Genomic DNA, 24,052 nt, shown 5'->3' on the forward strand with positions numbered 1-24,052 from the left:
AGCATGGCCTGGCCTCACTGCCTGGCACAGCCCAGAGCCTTGGGTGTCTCAGAACCTGCAGCTCCACCAGTAGCTCAGCAGGCACGGCCTCCGCCCTGCTGCCCTCAAGACACAGGGGCTCCATTCTCTTCCTTGCCATCCTCTCTCATTCTGCAGTTTGCTTTTGAGTTGTTGCTACTCTTCGCTCATCATCACGAGGCTCTAGTACAACAGACCAGATGACAAAACAAACGCTATACACAGCTCCAACCTGGCGCACTGAGCTCAACTCCACACCTGGGCTCACCTCCCCGCTCCGTATCTGAAACGTTCACGTCTTCCTCCTCCAACTTCTAGTGATTTAAATGCAAATCGTCTTAAATAAAGTGCCTGCCACCTGCCTTACTTTTAATGTAGTCATCAGTATTTCAATCACCTTCCCATGACCCGGTCTATATCTCATTAATCATAGCTATCGTCAGGTTCAAATAAGGGGAGACTTTAAAAGGAAAATAAATTACAAACATTTTTTTTAGTTCCTCCCATGTGCCAGACACTGGGCTGGGTGCTGGGACTATGGCATCACATTCTTTCTGTCTTCACGCACCGTCTCGGTAATAGCTAAAGCTCAAGAACTCTGAGCTCCAGGGCCACACTCGGGTGTCTGCAGACAGAACTCTGCCTCCCAGTGCCACCCAACTGCTCACCTGTCAGCAGCCCAAGCACCGTCTGCACCTGGTCCAGCAGTAGCTTCCGCAGCTCCTCCTTCCGAGCCACGCTGAGGTCCTCACGGGGACAAGCCAACTCTTCTGAAGTTGTCTTCAACATGATCAGCCCAAGGGGAGTTGTCACGGGGGACTGGATCAACTGCCAGGAAAAAGTCAGCTCTGAGCACAGTGTCTGGCTAATTAAGGCACAAAGAAGGCTAACTAATGGTTAACCAGCGAAGTATAGTTGTTCCTCGGTATCCTCAGGGGACTGGTTTCAGGACCCCTGTGGATACTAAGCCAAAAAAAAACAACCTTTCAGATGATTTAATCAGAAGATCATATAATGGGGAAGTTGATTCCAGAACCAGTTTGATCTTGTTTACTCATACCTGAAGAAATTTATCATCATTATGAGAAATGTCAGCAATGGAACACCAATGGTTCTTGACGTGGCTTTCATATCACTGACTGGTTGTCATTCAAGGATAAGCAGAGAATAAGACAACTGGAAAGAATTTTAAAGAACACTTAGTCCAATTCTCACATCTTACAAGGAAAGAAATGGAAGCTCACAGAAGTGGCAGGAGTTGCTAAAAGTCAAGGTGATTTGGAACCACCTCCTGGTTCAGTGTCCCTTCCACAAAGGGGTGTTTCGAAGCCCTGAGGACTGCAAGAAGTGAAAGGAGTCATTTATGAAGGCTGGGAAGAGGGAGGTAGTGGGGAAGACAGAAAGACAGCTACCCTTTTGGAATCTCCATGAGCACCTGACCTAAAAGTTCTCTTCCAAATTCTCATTTACAATCATTAATTAAATCTCATGGGCAGATAAGTAATGTCTGTTCTTCATCAAAGGAAATGATCCCGCAGGCACTGCCTTGCGCCAGGGGCCATCCTCATTGCTGCCGACAGGACTCAGCGCTCTGTCTGCCTCACCTTCCATTGCTGCTTCACACAAGACACACCACTGACCAACCCACAAAGAGAACCACTCAGACCCCCACCTTCCGGATCCTTTCCATCTCCGTGGACTTCCCGGCTCCCTCTTAGAGAACATGGAGAGTAACCACAAGTTCTTTCCAACTTGGAGAGAAGGCAAGTGTGTCAGAGAGCCAGCAAGCCTCTCGCCTCTTAACCCCCAACTCCAGGCTCCTGCCTCCTGCCCTCCTCAGGTCCTTTGCACGGTTATTCCCTCTGCCTACAACACTGTTCCTGTTCCCTGGATGTCTACATGGCTCCCTCCATCACCTCCACTCAGGTTTCTGCTCAGATATCTGCTTCATAGAAAAGGCTTTCAGGATCATCCCCGCTAAATAATACTCCTGATATTTCCTCCTCCTCACCTTATATTTAGTTTTTGCACAATACTTTTATTAACTACCTGAAAGAAGTTATTTGCTTATTGCTTACTGATACCTCCCCCTTGGGATTATAAACTCCATAAAGGTGGGTATTTGTTCACTACTATATCCCCCCATGACGTGCTTAGTTATTAGTATTGATATGTGGCTGTATTCAACAAATAGTTTACTAAATGCACGCATCTGGATGTTCCTAGTGGTCCAGTGGTTAATAATCTGCCTGCCAACGCAGGGGACACAGGTACGATTCCTGTTTCGGGAAGATTCCCACATGCTGTGGGGCAACTAAGCCCATGTGCCACAACTACTGAAGCCCAAACACCCTACAGCCTGTGCTCGGTAATAAGAGAAGCCACTGCAATGAGGAGCCCACACATCGTCACCTAGAGAGTAGGCCCCACTCACTGCAACCAGAGAAAGCCTACATGCAGCAACAAAGACCAAGTGCAGCCAAAAATAAAACAAATGCTAATCTCAGAAAAAAAATTTTAATAGATGCATGAATTTTCTTTACAATATCAATGCAATAAATCTCTAGATACATGAATCACCATATAAAACAAAATAGTACTGAATGAAGAACTGCTGTGCCACTTTGAGAGGCAATCTGAGAAAAGCAAGATGGATGCTGCTGTTGTTTTAATTGCTGTATCATTCAAATGGTTTGTAGGGAGAAGCAGCCAAACATTAGAAAATGGTACTGTTTAGGAAAATTCTGAACCTACAGTCACTGAGACTATAATCAATTTTCAAAGATTGTTATTGCTATAATCTGTACATGATACCCATTTCTTGCACACCCAAGACTGCCTCAATAATATAAAAACACTTCCAACTTTATCACAGGAGTCAAAGAATGAAAGCATCTCCCCCTTGGTTTTTAGGTCCCACCTAGTCCCTGATGATTTCCAAATCCTGAACCCAGATCCACATTTCCTAATGTCTCACTTGATGGACGCAGAAGCAACACACAAATCTTAAATGTATTCTCTGTGAAACTGAACACACCTTCTTTTATCCAAACCCATTTCTTCTTCCTCCATCCCTGGACTGGAAAATCTACCATCTGAGCCAGAAACCTGGAAGGCAGTCTAGCTTCCTCCTCCCCCCATCCCCACAACCCAGTCCCTGCCCAAAGCCTCGCGATTCCGCCTCCTCTGTTCCCCACCAAGGTTCACCAGGCAGGCCCCAGCTCAGCTCAGGCCCCTCAGCTCACTCAATGTCTCCAGCAGCAGCCTTCCTAGCCTCCATTCCTACCTCGCCCTTCTGCCACCCAGAGTTCACACTGTTGCTAGAACTGTCATTCCAGTATAAAACTGTGACCACACTGTCTCCCTTTTCCAAACTTTTCCTCAGTCCTCAAGAAAGGACTGTGAATCAAACACCGATGCCCTCTGCGAGAGCAAGGCCCTTCCTTCCCTGGCCCTGCCCATCAGCCCAGCCTCTCATTCCACCACTTCACCACCTCGCATTACCAGCAACACTGGAAACGCAACACTCACCTCCGTGAGTCTAAATGCCGTGTCACCACCACAATCTGCATACTCCACTGCAGTCGTTACATACTGTGGGGTAATTAGTACTTGCACAGCAATCTTCCCACTTAACTATAACTTCATCCTGGCACCCAACACCTAGAGCGGCACCCAACAGGGCTTCCAATATTTGCTGGACAAAATTTCACAAGAGGTTACCACAGCAATTGGGGTTCCCCATCCCCCACCTTCTCCACTGCACCAACGTACAACCCATCTGGAGAACAAAGCTTAAGTGAATGAGCTCATCAACCCCACAGAGCCCTCACCACTGCAGGTCTAAAGAAGTCTTAAAATGCCTCTTCCAAACAGAAAAGAATCACTCCTACAAACAAATTATTTGCAAGATCAAGTTTCCCTAAGTATCTCCTTACCTGTAAAATGTTAGTAAAAAAGTCATGGTAGAACATGGGCCAATCTTGACGGCCAATGTCAACAATCACTTTGCAGAGCTTGTTCCGGATGAAGTAAGGTAAGGTTTTGTGGTGAGCCAAGAGGAGTTTGGGCAGGCAGCTACGGATTTCCATCTTATCCTGAGATGGGACCCCAAGCCACATTTTATTGATCAGGTTCTGAAAAACAAGCACACGTCTTTTAAGTTAACAATCTACTGGTGGCTAAGTGGTAAAGAATCCACCTGTCAATACAGGAGATGCGAGTTCAATCCCTGGGTCGGGAAGATCCCCTGGAGACAGAAATGGCAACCTACTCAAGTATTCTTGCCTGGGAAATCCCACGGAAAGAGGAGCCTGACAGGCTACACTCCACGGGGTCGCAAGAGTCGGACACAACTTCGTGACTAAACAACAATGATCTAACACTAAACAAACTGGCTTTCATGCACCAGCAGCTACCTCCCAAACAAGAAACCCTACTTTCAAACAAAGGTTTGGAGCAATCTGGCAATGAGAATAATGAAATATTCAAATTCTATGATACAACAACTTCATTTCTGGGAAAACTGGCAACATAATCTAACGGAAACAAAAAAGGGCAGGTACAAAAATTTTCTATTGCACTATTGTCTCTATTAAAAAATAATGACAGAAACAACTTTAATGTAGGGGCAGGAGAACAGTTTGGTGAGTAAAGGTACAACCACTTACAGGAATATTACATAAAGGTAAGCGTAGGGAGGGAGGGACCGAATGCACGTGGCATGGGCAATGTGAGCTTATAACTCCATTTTTTAAAAGTATGCACTGGAAGACAATGACTGGAGGAGAGCTGACATAAATGAAGGTTTCTGTGGTTGGGATGGTATAATGGTAACAACACCCCTCCTCCCAAACTGCTTTTCTTTCATTATCTCTTTTAAATAATAACAGGGAAGACAAAATTATATGTTACCACAGAAGCCCTCCCAACCTTACCCCATCTTACCTTCTGGTGTCAAGGAGAGAGAATCCTGACAAAGGCAGCACATGGGAAGAAGCCCCTGTGCTTATTTCCCAACCACGTACACATCGAGAGTGAAGTCCAGCGCCAAGGACAAGGCAATGTGACTACAAAGTACTCTCCAGAATAGTATAAAAGTATCCGACAACTTACCTCAAAAACCGTTAAACTGTACATCATTACATAGTCATTCCTAGTGCTGGAGAGAAAATACAGGCAGAATCTCCAGGCTCCTATTTGCTGAGCAAAGTTATTAAGAAGTTCCTCTGGAAAAGTTAAACAGCAACAAAAAAGCTATGAAAATACATGAAATTAATACAAAGCTGGGTTGTCTTATTATTTTTTTAAATCCCTCTCTCCACACAACGCAATGACACCAAAAAAAAAAAAACAAAAAACCCTACAATATCCAGCTGACTCTTCAAGACAGAAAGGACAAAGCATACAGTATTTTTCTGACCTAAGGTGACCATGAACACTGAGTCTAAATACCAATATATAACCTAGCTATGGACACTTTCTTAGGCAGAGAAACTGTCACTATTGAAGTGCTTAACCTAATGAGTGGATAGATAGCTGTAAGAATGTCATTTTTGCCTTATGATGGCTGATTGGTAACTTACTTCCTCTGGGGTACAGCTATACACACATATATCTAGACAGACAGACAGACAGACAAGGTAGATATATCCACGCCACTCACTCAACACTATTCTTACATACAATTACACACACACAATGACGGCTAGAAAAGTAGGAAAAAAAAAAATTAAGACTAATCTTATAAATACAGAGTTGGAAAAAAATGCAAGAGAATTCAAGATGGTTAACTCCTTTCATGTGAGTTGGTTTTATTTTAAAACGCCACCCAGAGTCGGAAGTCGGTAAAGAGTAGCAACTGTGGGAATTTCCAGGAACCGTCTACCTCAATCACTTGGAAATGGTTTTCTTCCTCCTGAGGCTGCTGGACAGACAGCAGCATTAAGAGTCTATCACCGTGCTTCCAGACATGCTGCCCATAAGTCATATTTTATACTGCATGGGTCATAAAATGTAACACAAAGTGGGTAAAAATACAAAGGCCATGACCCTGAGAGATTCTCGAGAGCCCCCGGAAAAGCAGCGAGCACAGCAGCCCATCCTGATCCTACAGTCACTGCTCTGCCAGAGCCCCACCACTCACGCTAAACGCACCAGGGCAGTCTCATTACAAATCCCAGAGAAGCAAGCGCACGGCGCCTTCTTACAATAATCGGGCAAACCTTCCATGTACCCCAGAGGCGAAGCCCAACCAGAGACAATGACCTCTGACTGGAAATGAGGAGCTCTGGGCTCTGTTCTAGACTTCATCACTAACTCACTGAGTCTGAGCCCAAGCGAATCCCTGCTCCTCTTTGATGCTCCATCCTTCTCCACTTTTAAAAATGACCAATCCGTCTCCAGAGGCTCCCTGCTATCAGCTCTGTCTCTAGAGCACTAACACATTTCTGGTGGAGGATGGGTGGGGCCCCTATAATAAAAGGTCTCCCTCCTCTCCCCCACCTAGCGTGGAAAGACTGTAATTTATTCTAAGATGTCAAAAAAGAAGCAAGAAGTGGTTCCAGCCCACACACTCAAATAAAGCTACGGAGACTAGGTACAAAGACAACTGAACTAAGGCACGCCTGGTACTGAGCCCCCGGATTCCCTTTAGCTAGCATTCATATTAGACATTTGTAGCATCTGGTTATTTAAAACTACTTTAAAATCAGATTAGAATACAAACATGCTAAAATGATACCACTTTTAATGCATGAACACTGAAGATGAATAACATTTGCACTGCAAACTGAAATTTAAGAGAAAAACAAAAGCATGTCCATTATAAGCTAAAAACAGGACTACAGAGAAATTTGTGTTGGAATATTTAACAGACTGATTTAAGGGGAAGATCCTTCACCTCCTTTGGTAAAAATCACCAACAATGTTTTTACTGTAAGGTACTTTGGTAGCATAAAACTAATAAGGGGCTCACTCTGGGAGCAGGAGTTGCATCAACACAACTGAGTAATAAGGTAACCTAGGGGAGCAAGCAAAGGGGGTCTTCTGAGCCAGATGCCTGATCATCCAAGTGGGCCCAGCTTCTGTCAGTATCCCCCACTGATAAATGCTCTGGTTCCCTATAGCACATTCCCTTGGAAAAGAAAGGCATGAACAGGGGAGGTCCAAAAGAGACCATCACGTTTAAAATGAAAAGCGCTAAGAAGGTACATCCCCCAGGATCTGACGTGATGCTCAAAGGATGCTGCAGCCAAAGCTTTACTGACTGGCCACCTGAAAATCCAAACCCTAATCAAGCTTTGGACCAAAGGGAGAGATCAGCCATACCACTTAGCTGGCTAACATAACTTAGAGAAGCCACATGGGCCAGAGAAATGACTCTACAGAGTCCTGCAGACACAGAAAAAGGCCTCCAAGGAAGTGAAAGCAATGAAGGTCAGTGCAGAGCAGCCAGACATGCAGGGGCAGGCCTGCCAGCTTGGATCAGGAAAAACAGTTTTCATCTTCAAGTTCAGGGGTTAAGTGAAGACTTGGAGACACAGAGAGAAAGACTACTCTAGGACCAAAGTACAGCATGTCTCTGAAGCAGAGATCTCACACTTGAATACCCTTCTAATGTAAAGCATGCTTTAATGAATATCGTGCATGTAGATGAACATAAAATTCAGAAAGAGGTTCTAGAAGGTGCTGAGAGTCCCAGAATACCTGAAGTTATCATACCTACATCTCTCTGTTGTTTGAAGCTTCTGTTCAACAAAAGTTTCAGAAGGAGAGGAATAATAATGGCGATAAGGAAAAAGCAAGAACTGGAGGTAACACCGGTTAAAGGATCTCTGGGCACTAGATAAGATTTCAGCTAGACTTCTACACACCAAAAGTATGATTGTTTTAATGCTTTTTATGAGATTTTTTTTTTATTAAGTCACAGACTTCTTGTAAAAGTTCAACACTGTTGAAATTAAGAGCAAAGCAGGAGGAGGGGTTTCCAGATACGGCCAAAGGAAAGAAAATCCATCACTCTGGATTAAAGTGGGCTCTGCTGACGACATCCATTGCAGCTAGGTCTGTAGACCCCACCAGTCACTGACCAGCAGCACTGGAGCAAAAAAAAGCCAGAACTCAAGGGGAAACATTTAGGCTTGACCAGTCCAGAGTACCAACTCCTTCCTCCCCTCTGGGGTCTGTTCGTTATAAATGACTTTTAGAATTCAACACTTTACTTACCTATCTCACGTTTCCTTTCATTGGTTGTACAGTCATGGAAAAACTCTGTCATCAGACTTTCCAATGCCCTGAGAGAGGCTTCTTCAGATGCCTAACAAAGGAATTTGAAAAAAAATCAGCAACTGTATTTTCAGTTCTATGCTCCTCAGTTCCGTCCAGGTCACATTCAACAGTCATAGTAATTTACTTCCTCAAAACATCTTGTCAACATTCTTCAGATGCATGATATAAGCCAGAAAAATTGCAGGGAATTTCCCACTTGGCTCAGTGCCCAAAGCTTTAGAATACTGTATATATTCATGTTACTGTGCAATTAATTTTCAATTATTTATGCTAAGGAAAAAGGGAGCGATAATTTAAAATTTAATTCTGGAAACATATTAAAAGCAAATTAACAGTCCCTGATTTATTTTAGACTGAACAGGTAGAGTGAAGAGATTCAGAGAGGTTAGGGTGCTTTATAGACTATCCGTCAACAATATATTTGCCCCTTGTCTGAATAGCGTGTGTTAATAATAGTCGCTCAGTTGTGTCCAACTCTTTGAGACTCCATGGACTGTAGCCTGCCAGGTTTCTCTGTCCATGAAATTCTCCAGGCAAGAATACTGGAGTAGGTAGCCATTCCCTTCTCCAGAGGCTGTTCCTGACCCAGGGCTCAAACCCAGGTCTCCTGCATTGCAGGTGGATTCTTTACCGTAATATGAGCCAGCAGACTACTGGCCATATTCTGACTCAGAACAACTGCAGTCAAACTGCCGCATGGATTTCTGGGGGGTTTCAAAGGGACTCCAGGAGCCAAACATGATCCCTCAACTCTCAATCTCACATGAGCAGCCAACAGAGATTAAGGTGTAGCTAAGAGCCAAGCAGAGCAAGGACTCAAAATAAGAGCACCTCCCAAGCACAGACCCGCAGAGAGCCCTACTCTCAGCTGAACCACGCCAGCGGAGAATGAGAAGAGAGGGGCCCCAGGGCTCCTCCTCTCCCTTTTCCATGCGGAGCCCCAAACCCACTTCCTCTTCTCTTACTGAAGGCAGGAACATCAAGCACAGCAATGAACTTGAGTCAACACTCCTCACATAGCCAACCAGTCTATGACAAGGTGAGCGCTAGCAGGCCCTTTGTGAATCTTCACTGGCATTAATCTACCATGAGATGATCAGGAGACGACAGCAGTTCTGATTTCTTAGTCGTCTATTAATTTCCTCCTTTCCACCCACCTTCCCCATATCCTCTCCACTACCCCCAGAGTGAGAGCTGACCATTAAAACTGCATTTTAAGGGAACTTCCCTGGTGGCCCAGTGGTCAAGAATATACTTTGCAATGCAGGGGACACAGGTTTGATCCCTAGTCAGGGAACTAAGATTCTGCTGCCAGCCCTTGGGTCGCCGACTACTGAGCCCATGGGCTCTGGAGCCCTTGTATCACAACTAGAGAGTCTGTGCGCCACGATGGAAGATCCCGCCTGCCGCAAATAAGACCCATCACAGCCGAATAAACAAATAGACATTTGTCTAAAAAACTGCATTTAAAATAAGTCCACATTCAAATGTGTCACGTATCAAACTGTAGTATTAGCAGGGGCCTCTACTTGGTAACTGGCTTTTCAGGAGACTGAGGAACTTGGGCCACTTCTGTGGGTGAACCAGCACTTTTTAGGACTGGTACTAATTATACAGGCTGAATCAGGCTTGCACCAGCCCATCTACACCAACCAGCACATGTAAACACGCCTCCGCACACGGGGGTCACACTCAAGCAGTGCCAGGCACTCCCATGCTGCGGTCACGGTGACAGCCCTGCAATGACAGCTGAACTCTGACATGTGGGGTGATGAATTACTGCTCAACAGTTCTAGCACTTGTGAATCCGAAGGACTTTCTTGTCTGGATTTCACGATAAGCATTAGCCCTCTATTCCTCTTTCAAACCAATACATCAGTTCAACCAAGAAAAATTGTTGGATTGCAAGCTGCTTAATTCTAAACTACACAATTTTTTAATGCAGAAATAACCAGAATGTGGGACAAAAATAAGACTGCAATCCTTTTGTGTGTGTGTTTGTGTTGATCAAAACGGTCTCACTGTTCTTACTGACAGATTTTCTAAGTGTTATAAATTCAAACTTCAAAATGAATTTATATAAATAAAAGAATGCTTTGGTCTGCCTCATAGATCAACTTGGTGTACCATTTCATCTGAAAAAATGATTTTTGGTTTTTAAAAGTTTGTGAGAAGATTTGAAAGAACCAAAGGAAAATCTGCTATGTTAAAGTAACTTTTTGGCAAAAAAAATAATAATAAAAATAACCATAAATCAAGACATATTTCTTGAACTAAAGCCAGCTATTTAGCTAAAATAAATCAATAGTTTTCGGGAGCCAAAATAAGTTCCTGAACACTAAAGACACATCTTCAAGTCACACCTGCTCCACAAGTGATTCTTTACTTTTTGGCCGAAGCATGCAGCTTATGGGGTCTTTACCAGGGATAAAACCTGGGCCCCCTGCAGTGGAAGCATGGAGTCTTAACCACTGGACCACCAGGGAGTCCCTCCACAACTTATTCTTAGTGAACGACACCAGCGTAGACTAGAAAAAACTTGAACTCATCACATTCAGGCTGTCAAGGTTTATTTCAGATGGGTTCTTGAGGCAGAAGTTCATGAACTTGCCAATCACTGGTCATAGCTGCTGCAGCAAGTTTCTGCATCCACAGAAAATCCATCTCTATCTCCACTCCAGTCCCATCACACCCAACCTCACAGGTCCAACCCAAGAAGCTAACATTCCCACAGAAAGGGGAAAGATGAACACCCACCAAAACCATAGGATGTGCTTCTTACCAAATGATGGTCACTATATGAAAAAGGAAACCTCCAAAACCTAATAACCCAGTGCCATCACCAGGAATTTCTCAACAAGAACAAATAACGTGCTGTTTGCATTTTCAATCACTTCTCTAACTGCAAAAGGAATACCTACCCCACAGGGTGTTAAGAGGATCAAATGAAACGCTCCACATTAAGCTGCTGGGTAAACTCCTAGGAGCTATCTAATTCACAGTATGGCTGCTATCATTTTTATTTAGTCCCAGATACCAAATGAAAGCAGACCAAAGCAAAACAATAGAAGTACTCAGACCTCCTTTGAAACTGGAGATTCACACCCTAAGGGCTTTGTCCCAAACATATTTAATTTAGTGGGGCTTTTCTAACTGGATTTCAAAATGCAAATATTTTGAGGGGAAAGAAAGGAGGCTGAGACTTTACTAAGGTCACACAGTCAGAACAGAGATATAAAGGATAACATTCAAGACCTGCAAATGGTTGAAGGGATACTGGAGAACTATCCCTAATTGGCAAGATGGCCAGTGGACCCCTTGCCAGTTGTTTTAAGCAGGTGGTGAAGCCAGAATTCAGACAGCAATGGGTTAAGAAATTAGTGATAAGTAAGCACATGAGACTACACTTTCAAGTAATAAAAGGACAAAGAAATAAAACAAAACCAAGTGCCCTGATGTGGTAGGAAGAGAGGTTTCAATTCCCAAAGGCTATTCAAGCACTGCACTGATTAACTGATGAAGAACATTCAGAATTCAGACACACCTGACTGCTTCCCATCCTGGACACGATTTAAGACCCAGATCTTAAAGAACAAAACAACGAGGTCAGCTAAAAACCAAGCAAGGCACATTCCACACACAATAAAATTTCAGTTACATGGCGGATATAAAATATAAAAGGTAAAACAATAAAGCTTCTAGAAAATATAGATCATCCTCATGACCCCGGGGTAGGGAAAAAATTGTTGAAAACACTAAACATAAAGAAAAAGACTGATAAATGGAAACGGTCATCAAATGGCACCATGAAGAGAGTGTAAAAGAAAGCCGCAAAATGGAAAAAGATATCATCAATATGGGTAACAGAGAACTCAGAGTAAAATAACCTCTACAAATCAATAAGGAAAAGATAAATGACTCAATTTTTTTCAACAGGCTAACAGTTATAAAAGAGGATACTCCAAAAGCTGATACATAGAACAAGTACTTAACCTCATTAATCATCATAGAAATGTAAATTAAAAACAATATAATGCCACAAATCTATCAGAACAGCTAAAGTTTAAAAGACAGTAACAGGAATTGCTGAAGATACTGCTGGTGGGACTATAAACCGGTATAATCACTTTGGAAAATGAACACATGCATACTTTATGACCCTGTAATTCTACTCCTTGACAATATAGCCAACAGAAATTTGTACCCCACGAAATGTACACAAATGTTCACAATACCACTATTCATAATATCCAAAGAGTCCAAAGAACCCAATGTCCACCACCAGTGGGATGGATAAGTTGTGGTTCATTCATCAGGAAGATGTTATAACAGTAGAAACGAATGAATATTGCTTTATACAACAACATGGGTGTGTTTCACAAACAAAGCTGAATGAAAGAAGCCAAGACACATCCAACCTTATTTGTTTTATGCTAACTTTTAAAAATGAGCAAAACAAATCCATGATGTTACAGAATGCATGCGTGCTCAGCTGCGTCCGACTCTTTCCAACCCCATCAACTGTATCAACTGTAGCCTGCCAGGCTTCTCTGTCCACGGAATTTTCCAGGCAAGAATACTGGAGTGGGTTGCCATCTCCTACTCCAGGGGATCTTCCCGACCCAGGGATCAAACCCATGTCTCTTGGGTCTCCTGCATTAGCAGGCAGGTTCTTTACCACTGAGCCACCAGGGAAGCCCTATAATCAGAAGTGATTATTATTAGCCTTTGGGGAGGAGGGATTCTGGGATGCTGGTAATATTCTATTTTCTTGATCTGAAAGTTACACAAGGATGACTGCTTTATGCCCTTTGTAAGTACATACACACAAGTTTTGAAACTTAAAAAGAATACTTATTTTCAACATTCAGGTTGGTGTCTGCAGACTCTGATTTTAGAAACTGTGTTTTTTCCTCTAATAGCACAATTATTAAGAGCAGTCTGGGGACCCAGAGGTGAAGTCTGAGCATGAGACTCCTAAATTCCTAGGAATCATCACCTATTTCTCCTCAAAGCTGCAAGGATGACAACAGAAAGTTGCAATCCCGAAGTCTGTATTTCCCTTAGACTTCCCTCAACAGCAAATTTAGACAGGATGGTGAATTAAATGTGGCTCATAATACGCTCGTGGAGACCTATGTACATATCTAAAAAATCTTTTCTGTTCCAGAAAGAGTTAAAATCTGCCAAGTGGAGCTTTCAACTGTTCCTGCCTTAACTTTATCTGCTTTTTTATGGCACTGCTCATGGTCTAGCAGCTCAGACACTATACTATATGACTGATTTATTTATTAAGTCAACCAAGACTCACAATTACCTAAAAACTTACCAAAAAAAAAAAAAAAAACTGAGAGAAGGGGAAGGTCCACGTAATTTAAACTTCTGACTCTTCCCCACTACCACTTCTACCAGGCCCTAACCCCCTCCTGCCTAGATTATTGGAACTTTTCACCTAGTCATCCTGATGTCAGCTTTCCCAATTCCAATTCCATCTCTACTTCACTACCAGATAAATGCTTCTAAATAGCCATTTTCTGCCCCAGTTAACCTAAATCTAGCTTTCAAGAGACTTTATATCTGGACCAACTGAGATGTTCAGTTAACTCTTCAAGAAACAATCTCAATATTCACTAAGTAATGAATATTGCATTAGGTCCTTGAGATACAAAAGACTGTCCTTGACTTCCAGGAACTGGAGATGGCCTGGGGAGCCCAGGTTGGGGGGGCGGGGGTAGAGACTATGGTGGGGGGGCGGAAAAGTAGAATATGACGGTTTATATCCTACAGTAGTGACATACGGATAAATAGCTTTAGGAGCCCAAACAGAACTCTGAGAGACACAGGGAAAGCTTCACAGAGATGACAAAATACTTTGGGATTTGAAGAATGCAGACAACGTTTACTAGCAGGAAAGCATGCCTATGCCTGGTTCACTGTTACTCAAGACAGGAAGCCATCACTCCGGTCTGAATACTCATGGTCTCCAGAACAAATAGCTATTCCCACCCTGCATTTGCTCCTTGGTCTGCCAGTGCAGGAGATGTAAAAGACTCGAGTAGGATCTCTGGGTCAGGAAGATCCCCTGAAGAGGGGCATGGCAACCCTCTCTAGTATTCTTGCCTGGAGAATCCCATGGACAGACGAGCGTGACAGGCTACAGTCCATAGGGTCACACAGGGTCAGACAAAACTGAAGCAACTTAGCACGTACGCATGGCAATTCACAGTTCCACCTTCATGAAATTTCTTATGAAGTTTCCAGTACAGATCCCTCCCTTGTTTTCATCTTCTGTATTTCCTCGTAAGCGGTATCACAGAATTTTGCCCATGGCAATGTTCTCTGCTCACTTCAGAATGGCACCATTAAAGAGCACAAGCTCTGGTGTCGGGTTCCTTGGGTTCAAATCAGAACACATCTCAACCTCGGCCTAGTTATTTAACCTGTCACTCTCCTCTTACGCACAACTGGGAATAAGAAGAAAACCTAACTCATGAGACTGTTCTAAGGATTAAAGAAAACAATCTGTGTAAAGCATCTAGTAAACATAATGCCAGGAATACAGTAAGGATGTGACGTCACATCTGTACCTGTTAATAATTCATAGATACCAGGCCTCTTTCTCTAATGGGAACATGAAACTGTGTGGAAAGAGATTCTGCCTAATGCGTTCCTATTTCCTGTAACAGCCAGTATGGTGGTAGGAGGAGTGTCAGTCGCCGAGTCGTGTCCGACTCTTGGCAACCCCACGGACTGTAGCCCACCAGGCTCCTCTGTCCGTGGGATTCACCAGGCAAGAGTACTGGAGTGGCTTGCCATTCCCTTCTCCAGGGGATCTTCTCAACCCAGGGACAGAATCTGGGTTTCCCGCATTGCAGGCAGATTCTTCACCATCTGAGCCACAGGGAAGCCAGTGTTGACTGGCACTCAATTATTTTACAGACCAAATTCAGGAGAGTAAAAGGAATAAGTAGACTGCTGATATCGTTTCTCAGGAGTAATGGTAATTCCTCCAAATGCAAGATACATATGACTGTGCTTTAATTTCCCCCTTTGAAGAGCTCTAATCATAATGACTTTTGCTCACAAACACTCAATGATTAGGTTCTGAAAACCAGGAGACTGCTAACAATTTATCGTAAAAACACTGAGACTGACAATGGATATTATTGTGCTTTGTCTCCTAAGACAGGACACCTAGACGACAGTTTTCTCAAATCCTGATTAATCTGCAATGTTTTACCTAATTGCCTCTAGAACACCCCTCTGTAATGCAAAACCTTTTTATAAAATTGGTACTAGGAAAAAAAAAGACTTTCTTTAAAAGAAGGTTGCTAATCAAGCTTTTCATCACCTTTACCAAGAGCTACATTTTGTCTATTTTTCAATGAGATGAATCACATGAGCCTTCTGTACTCAGGTTGATGCTTCCTTGATAGTAAACCTAAATACGAGGGCAAGCATATAGCAGAATCTGAGCTCAAAGACTCCTACAGCAGATCCAGAACATTTTACTACTCCAGTTGCTTCTATCTAAAGAAGGTTCCGGAGAAAAATGATTCTATACTAACTGCTGACCAAGGTTAAAAATAAAAAGTATGCAAAAGACACCTGCTGTGTTAATAAGAGATTTCATTAGCAAAGAAATTCAACCTCATGTAAACTCTGGAGGCTAAGAGGATTACCACGGATGTCTAAACTCTCAAAAGAAAATTCACATTCTTCCCTGCACCCTTCACCGCTGCAAAGAAAACTGATGAAGGAAAATCTCCTTGGCCTTTAGGCCTGCATATAAATATGAGATGAAATACTAAGCTTAAAATAACACACAATGGAAATCAATGTGACATCCATCCGTCCATCCCTTCCTACAGGCAGTTCAAAACGCCAGGAAGCACATCAGGAAGACCCAGGCAGGAGAAGGGTGCGCAGAACAAGACTTCTCACCCTTCCCATCACTGCTCTTTGTTTTTCAAAGGACAGTGTCTGCAGATTGAGACACAAACTAAACAAACCATGATGAACTAGAAAACTCATTTTATTTCTCTAAAAGCAAACTGGTGAAACCAGTTGAATCTTCAAAGTCCAACACTTGGGTTGTTGAATGCTGAGACAACAGATACATAGGAGTAATTAAGTTATACACAAAAGTTGCAGGGCAGGAGTGGCCGAGGACGGGGGGCACGGGGCACGGAACACGTTTTCTACTGATAGAAATACAGGGCGCGCCACACCTTGTTCTGGGAAAACAAAGCCCAGGCAGATATACTTATCACAACTCTATGAACATGTGTCTGCAACTAACTACTGAAGTTACACATGTGCCTACAAAGGCTCCTGGCTGTCTCGCCTACAGCTTAAATCTGAATGATATTTGCCCTTTGAGAGTAACTACAGACATAACTTTGTATGATATCATCATGCAGATACTTAATATTTGATTAAAACATATACTGCGGCTACATCTAAACATATTTCTAACCATAAAAAGGCACCTTTCTGCTTTAGTCTAAATCTACCGTAAAGTTGATCAACGGCAAGACATCCCCCCCTCCCGCTCCCAGTATTTCTTGGGTCTGCAGACAGTGCCCAGTCAGATTCTGTTTCTTCCATGAACAAAAGGCTCTGTTGACAGCTGAGGACTGGGAGTGAGGAGCAGTATGACAGCCCAGCGTCTGAGCCAGGAAGCCCAACTGGTCCCACTGCGGTCACGAGAAAGTCAAAGCAGTGTATTCTGTCCCCACAGGGACCAATTAGAGGAAACATCTCGTACCCAGAAGACACTGTGTTTTATGCTGGGAAAACCTTATCCCTGTACTACTGGACAAGCTATAAAAACAAGAAGCACCAATTAGCTATGAATGGACAGGTGCACTGGTTTCAAAAATTTCCAGCAAATCTAAAGAAAACTACAGAGTCATCACAAGTAACTCATACCTGATTCTAGACTAGATACTACACTGGAGGGGGAAAAAAATGCTATAAAGAACTTAATTTGGCAAACTGACAAAATTGGAATACAGATGGTAGATCAGCTAAAACTACTGAATCGATGTTAAATTAATTAAAGTTGACAGCTGCACCATGGTTATGTAAGAGAATATTTCTATCAGGAAATACACTATACAGGGGCAATGGACCATGACATAGGCAACTTACTCTCAAATTATTCAGAAAATATCATGTGCATGGACATATATGCATATATATACATATATAATAGATACAGAGAGGAAGTGCAAATAATAAAGCAAACACGGCAAAATGTTAACAAAAGGTGAGTTTGTAGAAAGAGTGTTAAGAGTGTTCCTGGTACTACTCTTTCTTCGCCAGATTTGCCAATTTGAAATTTTCCCAAGTGAAGTTTTTTAAAATCTCATCTGTTGGATTGGTACATTCCATCTTGCTCCACACTGCTCCAAGTTAGCTGGTCAAAGAGGAAAGAAAAAGTGAGAAGAGAATACAATAAAGGAAGAAATTATTTTACTTTCTCAGATGCCAGATTTATTATCTCACACTGTTTCTGAAAAAGGATAATACCTAGGTCAGACATTAAAAATTTTCCATCTGCTGACTGGACTATAACCACATCCCACTAGGAGCTAAAATACATACAATTTATATCCTTATTTATTCATATTCTAGTCAGAAGGCTTTAATTAGACAGCCAAAAAAGTAAATGATAAAAATAGTTATTCTGCAAGAAACTGTCTAAAATAAATGAGTAACACAGCCAAGACTGGGCTCTCTCTTCACAATCCCATCTGCTGCTCTTTCCCAGGTACATATCCCAGGAGGACCAATGTTTACATCTGCATGCAGAGTCAATTAAACTCAAAAGATATGCACTGAGCACATTTTAACACAAGGCATGCTACCAAAAATTCCTAAATCAGGACCATGGAATCTTAAGAGAGAAATAAAACAAACCCGCCACATGTTGAATAATAGTTAGAATTAAATTGGTCATTAAAAGAAAAAAATAAAAATAAATAAAACAAACCCCAAAGAACAGCAATTCAACCCCCTTTTATAGATCAGGAAAATAAAGCTCAGAGAGAGCATCTTGCCCAAAGTTGGCAAGCTACTGGTCAAGTCACTGGGCAGGGCCACCAGAGTTCCTTCCCAGCCGTAGCTCCTCTACCCCTTGCCAGAAGGTAGAAGTGTTCTGCTCCAAAAGCTAGGGATGGTGAATGACCTGCTGTTACCCTGCCTCTGATGAAATCAGGAAGTGGATGGGTGCAGGGTTGATGAACCACCGTAAAAACAGGCAGCAAACGTGAATCACAATTACCACTGCAGTTCAAACATAACTGATTTCATCTCACTGCTGTTGCCACTGGAACTGTTTAGCAGCAAGTCTCCTGTAAATCCCATACCACATGCCTCCTAAATTACTCTGGAACAGAACTGCCTTTCTAAATAACAGTTAAAATAATGTTTGAAATTTTGGCAAACATCTCCAGGCTGTATTACAGAGTGCTGGAATCTGGGAGAGCATAATCACTTCCTTTCCCTCACCCTAGTTCTATCCATCGATATATAATCATTTCCTTTCCCTCACCCTAGTTCTATCCACTGATACATAATCTCAAGAGATGAAGTACAGATCAAAGTCTAATGTCCTCCTCAGGATGGGCAAAGCTGCAGCCGCCTTCCTGTTCTGAACTGCCCCAGCCTGCCCAGGTCCAGCCACGACAGGAAGGCAGGACACAGAGCAACATGAGCTTCTCCTGCGGGGAGACAGGTGAAAGGCTTGAAAGCTGGGTAGCTTTGATGCAATGACTTTCTACCTGGTAGATGCGGGCCATGTTACTAGGCTCCCCGCCACCACGCACTCATCATAAGCATATCAGTGATCAATCTCTCCTGTGGGAAGGAAATAAAGTGAGGTGGGAGACACAGCCCAGAAGAATCTGCTCCAGTACAACTCCCACCTCGGGTACAGACGACAATCCCCCAAGTGGGCACCAGAGCAGGAATGAAGGGACACAGAAAAGGAGCTCTTTACATGAGAAATGACTGAACAGGCTTCATGCAAGCCAGTGTTAACACTAAGAGGTCCTTGGCCACAGAGAAAATGCCAGGTGAGAGGCAGGCCCCGCTCCAAAGTACAGCCTACATGACTTTGGGCAAATCCTGCAAGCTGCTGGACAGGCATCCTTGGACTAAATGCAATCAGGTGTGTGTCATGCAGTTGATGATAAAAGGAAAATGCAAACCGTTCAATTGCTCAGTCGTGTTCGACTCTTTGCGACCCTCCATGGACTGCTGCCCGCCAGGCTCCTCCGTCCACGGAATTCTCCAGGCAAGAATCCTGGAGTGGGTTTGCCATTCCCTTCGCCAGAGGATCTTCCCAACCCACGGACTGAACCCAGATCTTCTGCACTGCAAGCAGATTCTTTACTCTCTGAGCCACCAGATAAGTTGATGATAAAGCACTATGTAAATGTTAGCTAATAAGTTATCCCTCTTTCACTGTACGTTACTCTCAGCCCACCCTCCATGTTTGGATTTGCTTTTATAAAGACAATGTCCTCTAAAGTTGCCGTCAGCTTGTCCCTCTCAATACACCCTGCACCACCTTAATACTGTAATTCTTTATTTACAATCAGTCACGTTACTTTAAGGCTCTCAAAGGACCACTGCCAAGTGCCCAAGGGTGCTGATGTATCCCACACAACATAAACCACGATGTCCATGAGAGCAGCTGCCGGAGGACCTCTGAGGGCGCTGCAGGCTGCAGGAAATGTGGTGCTGCTGCACAAGCAGAGATGTGCGCTCAGTAGGAAGCAACGCTTCCTGGCTGGGGGCTCTAGATGCTCCTCCCGTCACCACAGATGACCACGAGCCACCAGGAAAGAAGACACCGTGTGCTTTTGTAAGAGCTGGGTTCCGCACGGCTCTACTAGTCAATGCAGCTGTCTTCTAAGTTTTACTTTCAAGAATAAGCTTGGTACTCACACTGTGATTTTGTTTAAAAGCTGTAACTTTTACAATATGGAAAAGCTATTGTAATATTGAAACTATACTGATCCTGTGCCTCTAGCCCTTTGAAGATTCACTGTGTTACAAAGGCAGAACAGTGGCAGTTCCAGGGGTGTTTTTTTGGGGGGGTGAGGGGAGTGGGGGAAGTGGAGGTGGGAGGTACACAGGAGAAAGGAAATGGATACTTAGCTCCTGTCCAATTGTCTGACCTGCCAGGAACCCTGGCCTTGCTCATATCCCCGGGTAAGGCAGGGATGACTCAACAGCTTTCCACCAGCCTCCAATCCCCACATAACAGGAACAACTAGCTGGAAAGAGGAGTACATTATGGCCCTTTTCACAGTTCTCAACTGGAGTAAGGAGAGGAAGAGAGGGAAAGAGAAAGTGCTGCTTTTGATTCCTACCTCTCGGCTTTGTTCCTCACTATGATTCCAAATAGGAAAAGGAGTACGTCAAGGCCGTATACTGTCACCCTGCTTATTGAACTTATATGCAGAGTACGTCATGAGAAACGCTGGACTGGAAGAAACACAAGCTGGAATCAAGATTGCTGGGAGAAATATCAATAACCTCAGATATGCAGATGACACCACCCTTATGGCAGAAAGCGAAGAGGAACTAAAAAGCCTCTTGATGAAAGTGAAAGAGGAGAGTGAAAAAGTTGGCTTAAAGCTCAACATTCAGAAAACGAAGATCATGGCATCCGGTCCCATCACTTCATGGGAAATAGATGGGGAAACAGTGGAAACAGTGGCAGACTTTTATTTTTTGGGGCTCCAAAATCACTGCAGATGGTGATTGCAGCCATGAAATTAAGACACTTACTCCTTGGAAGGAAAGTTATGACCGACCTAGATAGTATATTCAAAAGCAGAGACATTACTTTGCCGACTAAGGTCTATCTAGTCAAGGCTATGGTTTTTCCTGCAGTCATGTATGGATGTGAAAGTTGGACTGTGAAGAAGGCTGAGCACTGAAGAATTGATGCTTTTGAAGTGTGGTATTGGAGAAGACTCTTGAGAGTCCCTTGGACTGCAAGAAGATCCAACCAGTCCATTGAGAAGGAGATCAGCCCTGGGGTTTCTTTGGAAGGAATGATGCTAAGGCTGAAACTCCAATACTTTGGCCACCTCATGTGAAGAGTTGACTCATTGGAAAAGACTTTGATGCTGGGAGGGATTGGGGGCAGGAGGAGAAGGGGACGACAGAGGATGTGATGGCTGGATGGCATCACTGACTCGATGGACGTGAGTCTGAGTGAACTCCGGGAGTTGGTGATGGACAGGGAGGCCTGGCGTGCTGCGATTCAAGGGGTCGCAAAGAGTCGGACACGATTGAGCGACTGAACTGAACTGAACTGATGGGCAACAGTCCAAAGCCAAGGGACAGAAATTCCACACCACTGCACCTGTGTGCGCCCTTCCACCATTACTGGGAAGGCTGGACACTACCGTTCCTGGGAACGCCTTAAAAGTGAATTGTCACAGCATAACCACGAGGGGTATGGGCTCTCCAGATCTGTGTCTGACCTCTAACCTGTGTCTGACCTCTAACTTCACCACTTACTTGGTGCATGACCTTGAACAAACGACTTCATCTCTCTGAGCCTCAGGTATTTCACTTGCAAAATGGATTTACAACAATCTCCCCCCTCTCTAGGTAGTTATGAGAAGTCAATGACATAACATACAAATCCACTGGCACCCTTAACCATAAAGGAGCAGAACTATTTCACTATTTTTTTCATTGATGAGTCAGTAACCTTTAAAAAAAGGAAGACACCAAAGAAACAAAAATTCCAAATAAGAGTCAACTAAATGCTCAAAAAAATTCCAAGAATGCCACCATCTTCACCAGGGCCACAAACAAAGACTACAGGAATGGTGCCGTCCTCTTCCAGGCTTCTGTTTGTGTTTGGGACAACATGGGTTGGAACCAAATCCACGACTGCAGCAGCAAAAGCTGTTTGGTTTGCTTTTGTTTTTTTAAGGAAATAATATTACACAGAATCCCAATATAATACAGACTCAATCAGAGACTGCTGAATTAACAGGGATGAACAGGAGAACTGAAACACCTATCCAGCATTCAGGACCTCTCCAAGAAACCACCACACTAAAATTCCTAGCATTTTTAAAGCCCTTCCAGCTTTGATTCAGGTTCCACCAAGTATGGCAAGTTTTCTTCAGGTAATAAATGGTTGCTAAAGACTGGTTTACAAATTCTCTAAATATCCTTCAACTGGAAGCCTCTCACCACCACCCAGGGTCTTTGCCATCTGACCATCACAGCTGATCCAGTCACCCCGTCACCTGGCCTTGACCTGCCCCTTGGACCTCACCGGGCCCACACTCCCTCTTCCAGTTTCCTCACCCATCCTGGGCGCCAGCTAGACCCATCTTCTCCACACAACACCTCCACGTCTTCTCAGATGCCGTTCCCACCTTCCCTACCTAGGGAACTCCTATCTACGCATTTTTCAAGACTCCTTGAAAAGCGGCACCACCTCCATGAAACCTACTGAAATTCCCCCAGCTGGGCCAGTCATTGTTTGTGGGCTTCCTAACATTATACAGAAGACAGTGGACTGAAATGACCTCTTTGACTTGCATATAATGCTGGTGATACTGAAAACCAGTACCACCACAACAGAAGACAATTTAGCAACATCTATAAAAATTTAAATGCACAGATAGCTTCATCCAGCAAGTATACTTTCAGCAGTTTCTTCCCCCACCCCACACCCCCTCCACCCCCGCCCAAAGTTTATGTGTGAAAGATCTTCAGGTCAATACTTTATAAAACAAAAGATTGGGAACAACCTAAAATTCCATCAAAGCAAGATTAGTTAAATAAGGTACATCCACATCATGGAATACTACGCAACTGTGAAACAATATACCAGTAGGTATAGTATGCTAGCCATTAGTAGAGGTAGAATGGCTAAGAGAAAAATACACACACACACACACACACACACACACACACACACACACACACACTCTCTCTCTCTCTCTCTCTCTCATTTACACTGGCAATGGTGGATGCTTCTGAAGAAGAGAATGGAGTACTGGGGGCAGGGGAACAGAAAGAGGCCGACTTTTCTCTGTACACTCTATTGCATCATTTAAATTTTGCACCTTGTTCACTTGTTTAAAAAGAGAAAGAGAGAACGGGAGAAACAAGAAATTTCCTGCTAGGTCCCTCCAGTGGCCTGGAGTGCAGAGGCAGAGACTACTTCCAATTCATCTCTATTCCCAGGGTCTACCTAAGCACACAGCAGGCACTTAATAAACACTTGTCACAGGAGTTACTTTAATTCTTTCTCTTACGTTAAGTGAAGCTGTAAACTAGTTACCCAATGGTGATAACCTAAAAAGCTAACATTTACTTAGCACTTGGTACATACCAGGCAGTGTCCTACAGGTGTCAGTTGCTCAGTCGTGTCCCACTCTTTGCCATCCCACGGACTACAGCCCACCAGGCTCCACCGTCCATGGGATTCTCCAGGCAGGAAGGCTGGAGTGGGTTGCCATGCCCTTCTCCAGGAGATCTTCCCAACCCAGGGATTGAACCTGGGTCTCCTACATGCAGGCAGTTTCTTTACCAACTGAGCCACCAGGGAAGCCCTGTCCTAACTGGGTGCTTGGTGTACTTACGGAACCATATACAGCTTCTGTGGTCAGTTCTTCTGTGGGCAAGTCAGTATCTTGTTTTCATTAGTAAACAAGTTAATCACTTCCCCAGAGTGTCCTAATGA

The 24,052-nt window shown here is 43.6% G+C and overlaps 1 protein-coding gene across 2 annotated transcripts in view; it reads right to left on the reverse strand.

Annotated features, from left to right (window-relative positions):
• XPO6 (exportin 6) overlaps positions 1-24,052 on the reverse strand; it is a 109,817-nt gene that overhangs the window by 63,849 nt on the left and 21,916 nt on the right. For both annotated transcript variants that reach the window (XM_018040520.1, XM_018040519.1), the window contains exons 2-5: positions 8,245-8,335; positions 5,134-5,246; positions 3,957-4,154; positions 687-846 (exon numbers count right to left, since the gene is read on the reverse strand). In XM_018040520.1, the coding sequence (XP_017896009.1) occupies positions 687-846; positions 3,957-4,154; positions 5,134-5,246; positions 8,245-8,335 (562 nt within the window). The remainder of the gene's footprint in view (positions 1-686; positions 847-3,956; positions 4,155-5,133; positions 5,247-8,244; positions 8,336-24,052) is intronic.

Source organism: Capra hircus, chromosome 25 (genome assembly GCF_001704415.2).
Source record: "Capra hircus breed San Clemente chromosome 25, ASM170441v1, whole genome shotgun sequence".
NCBI lineage: Eukaryota > Metazoa > Chordata > Mammalia > Artiodactyla > Bovidae > Capra > Capra hircus.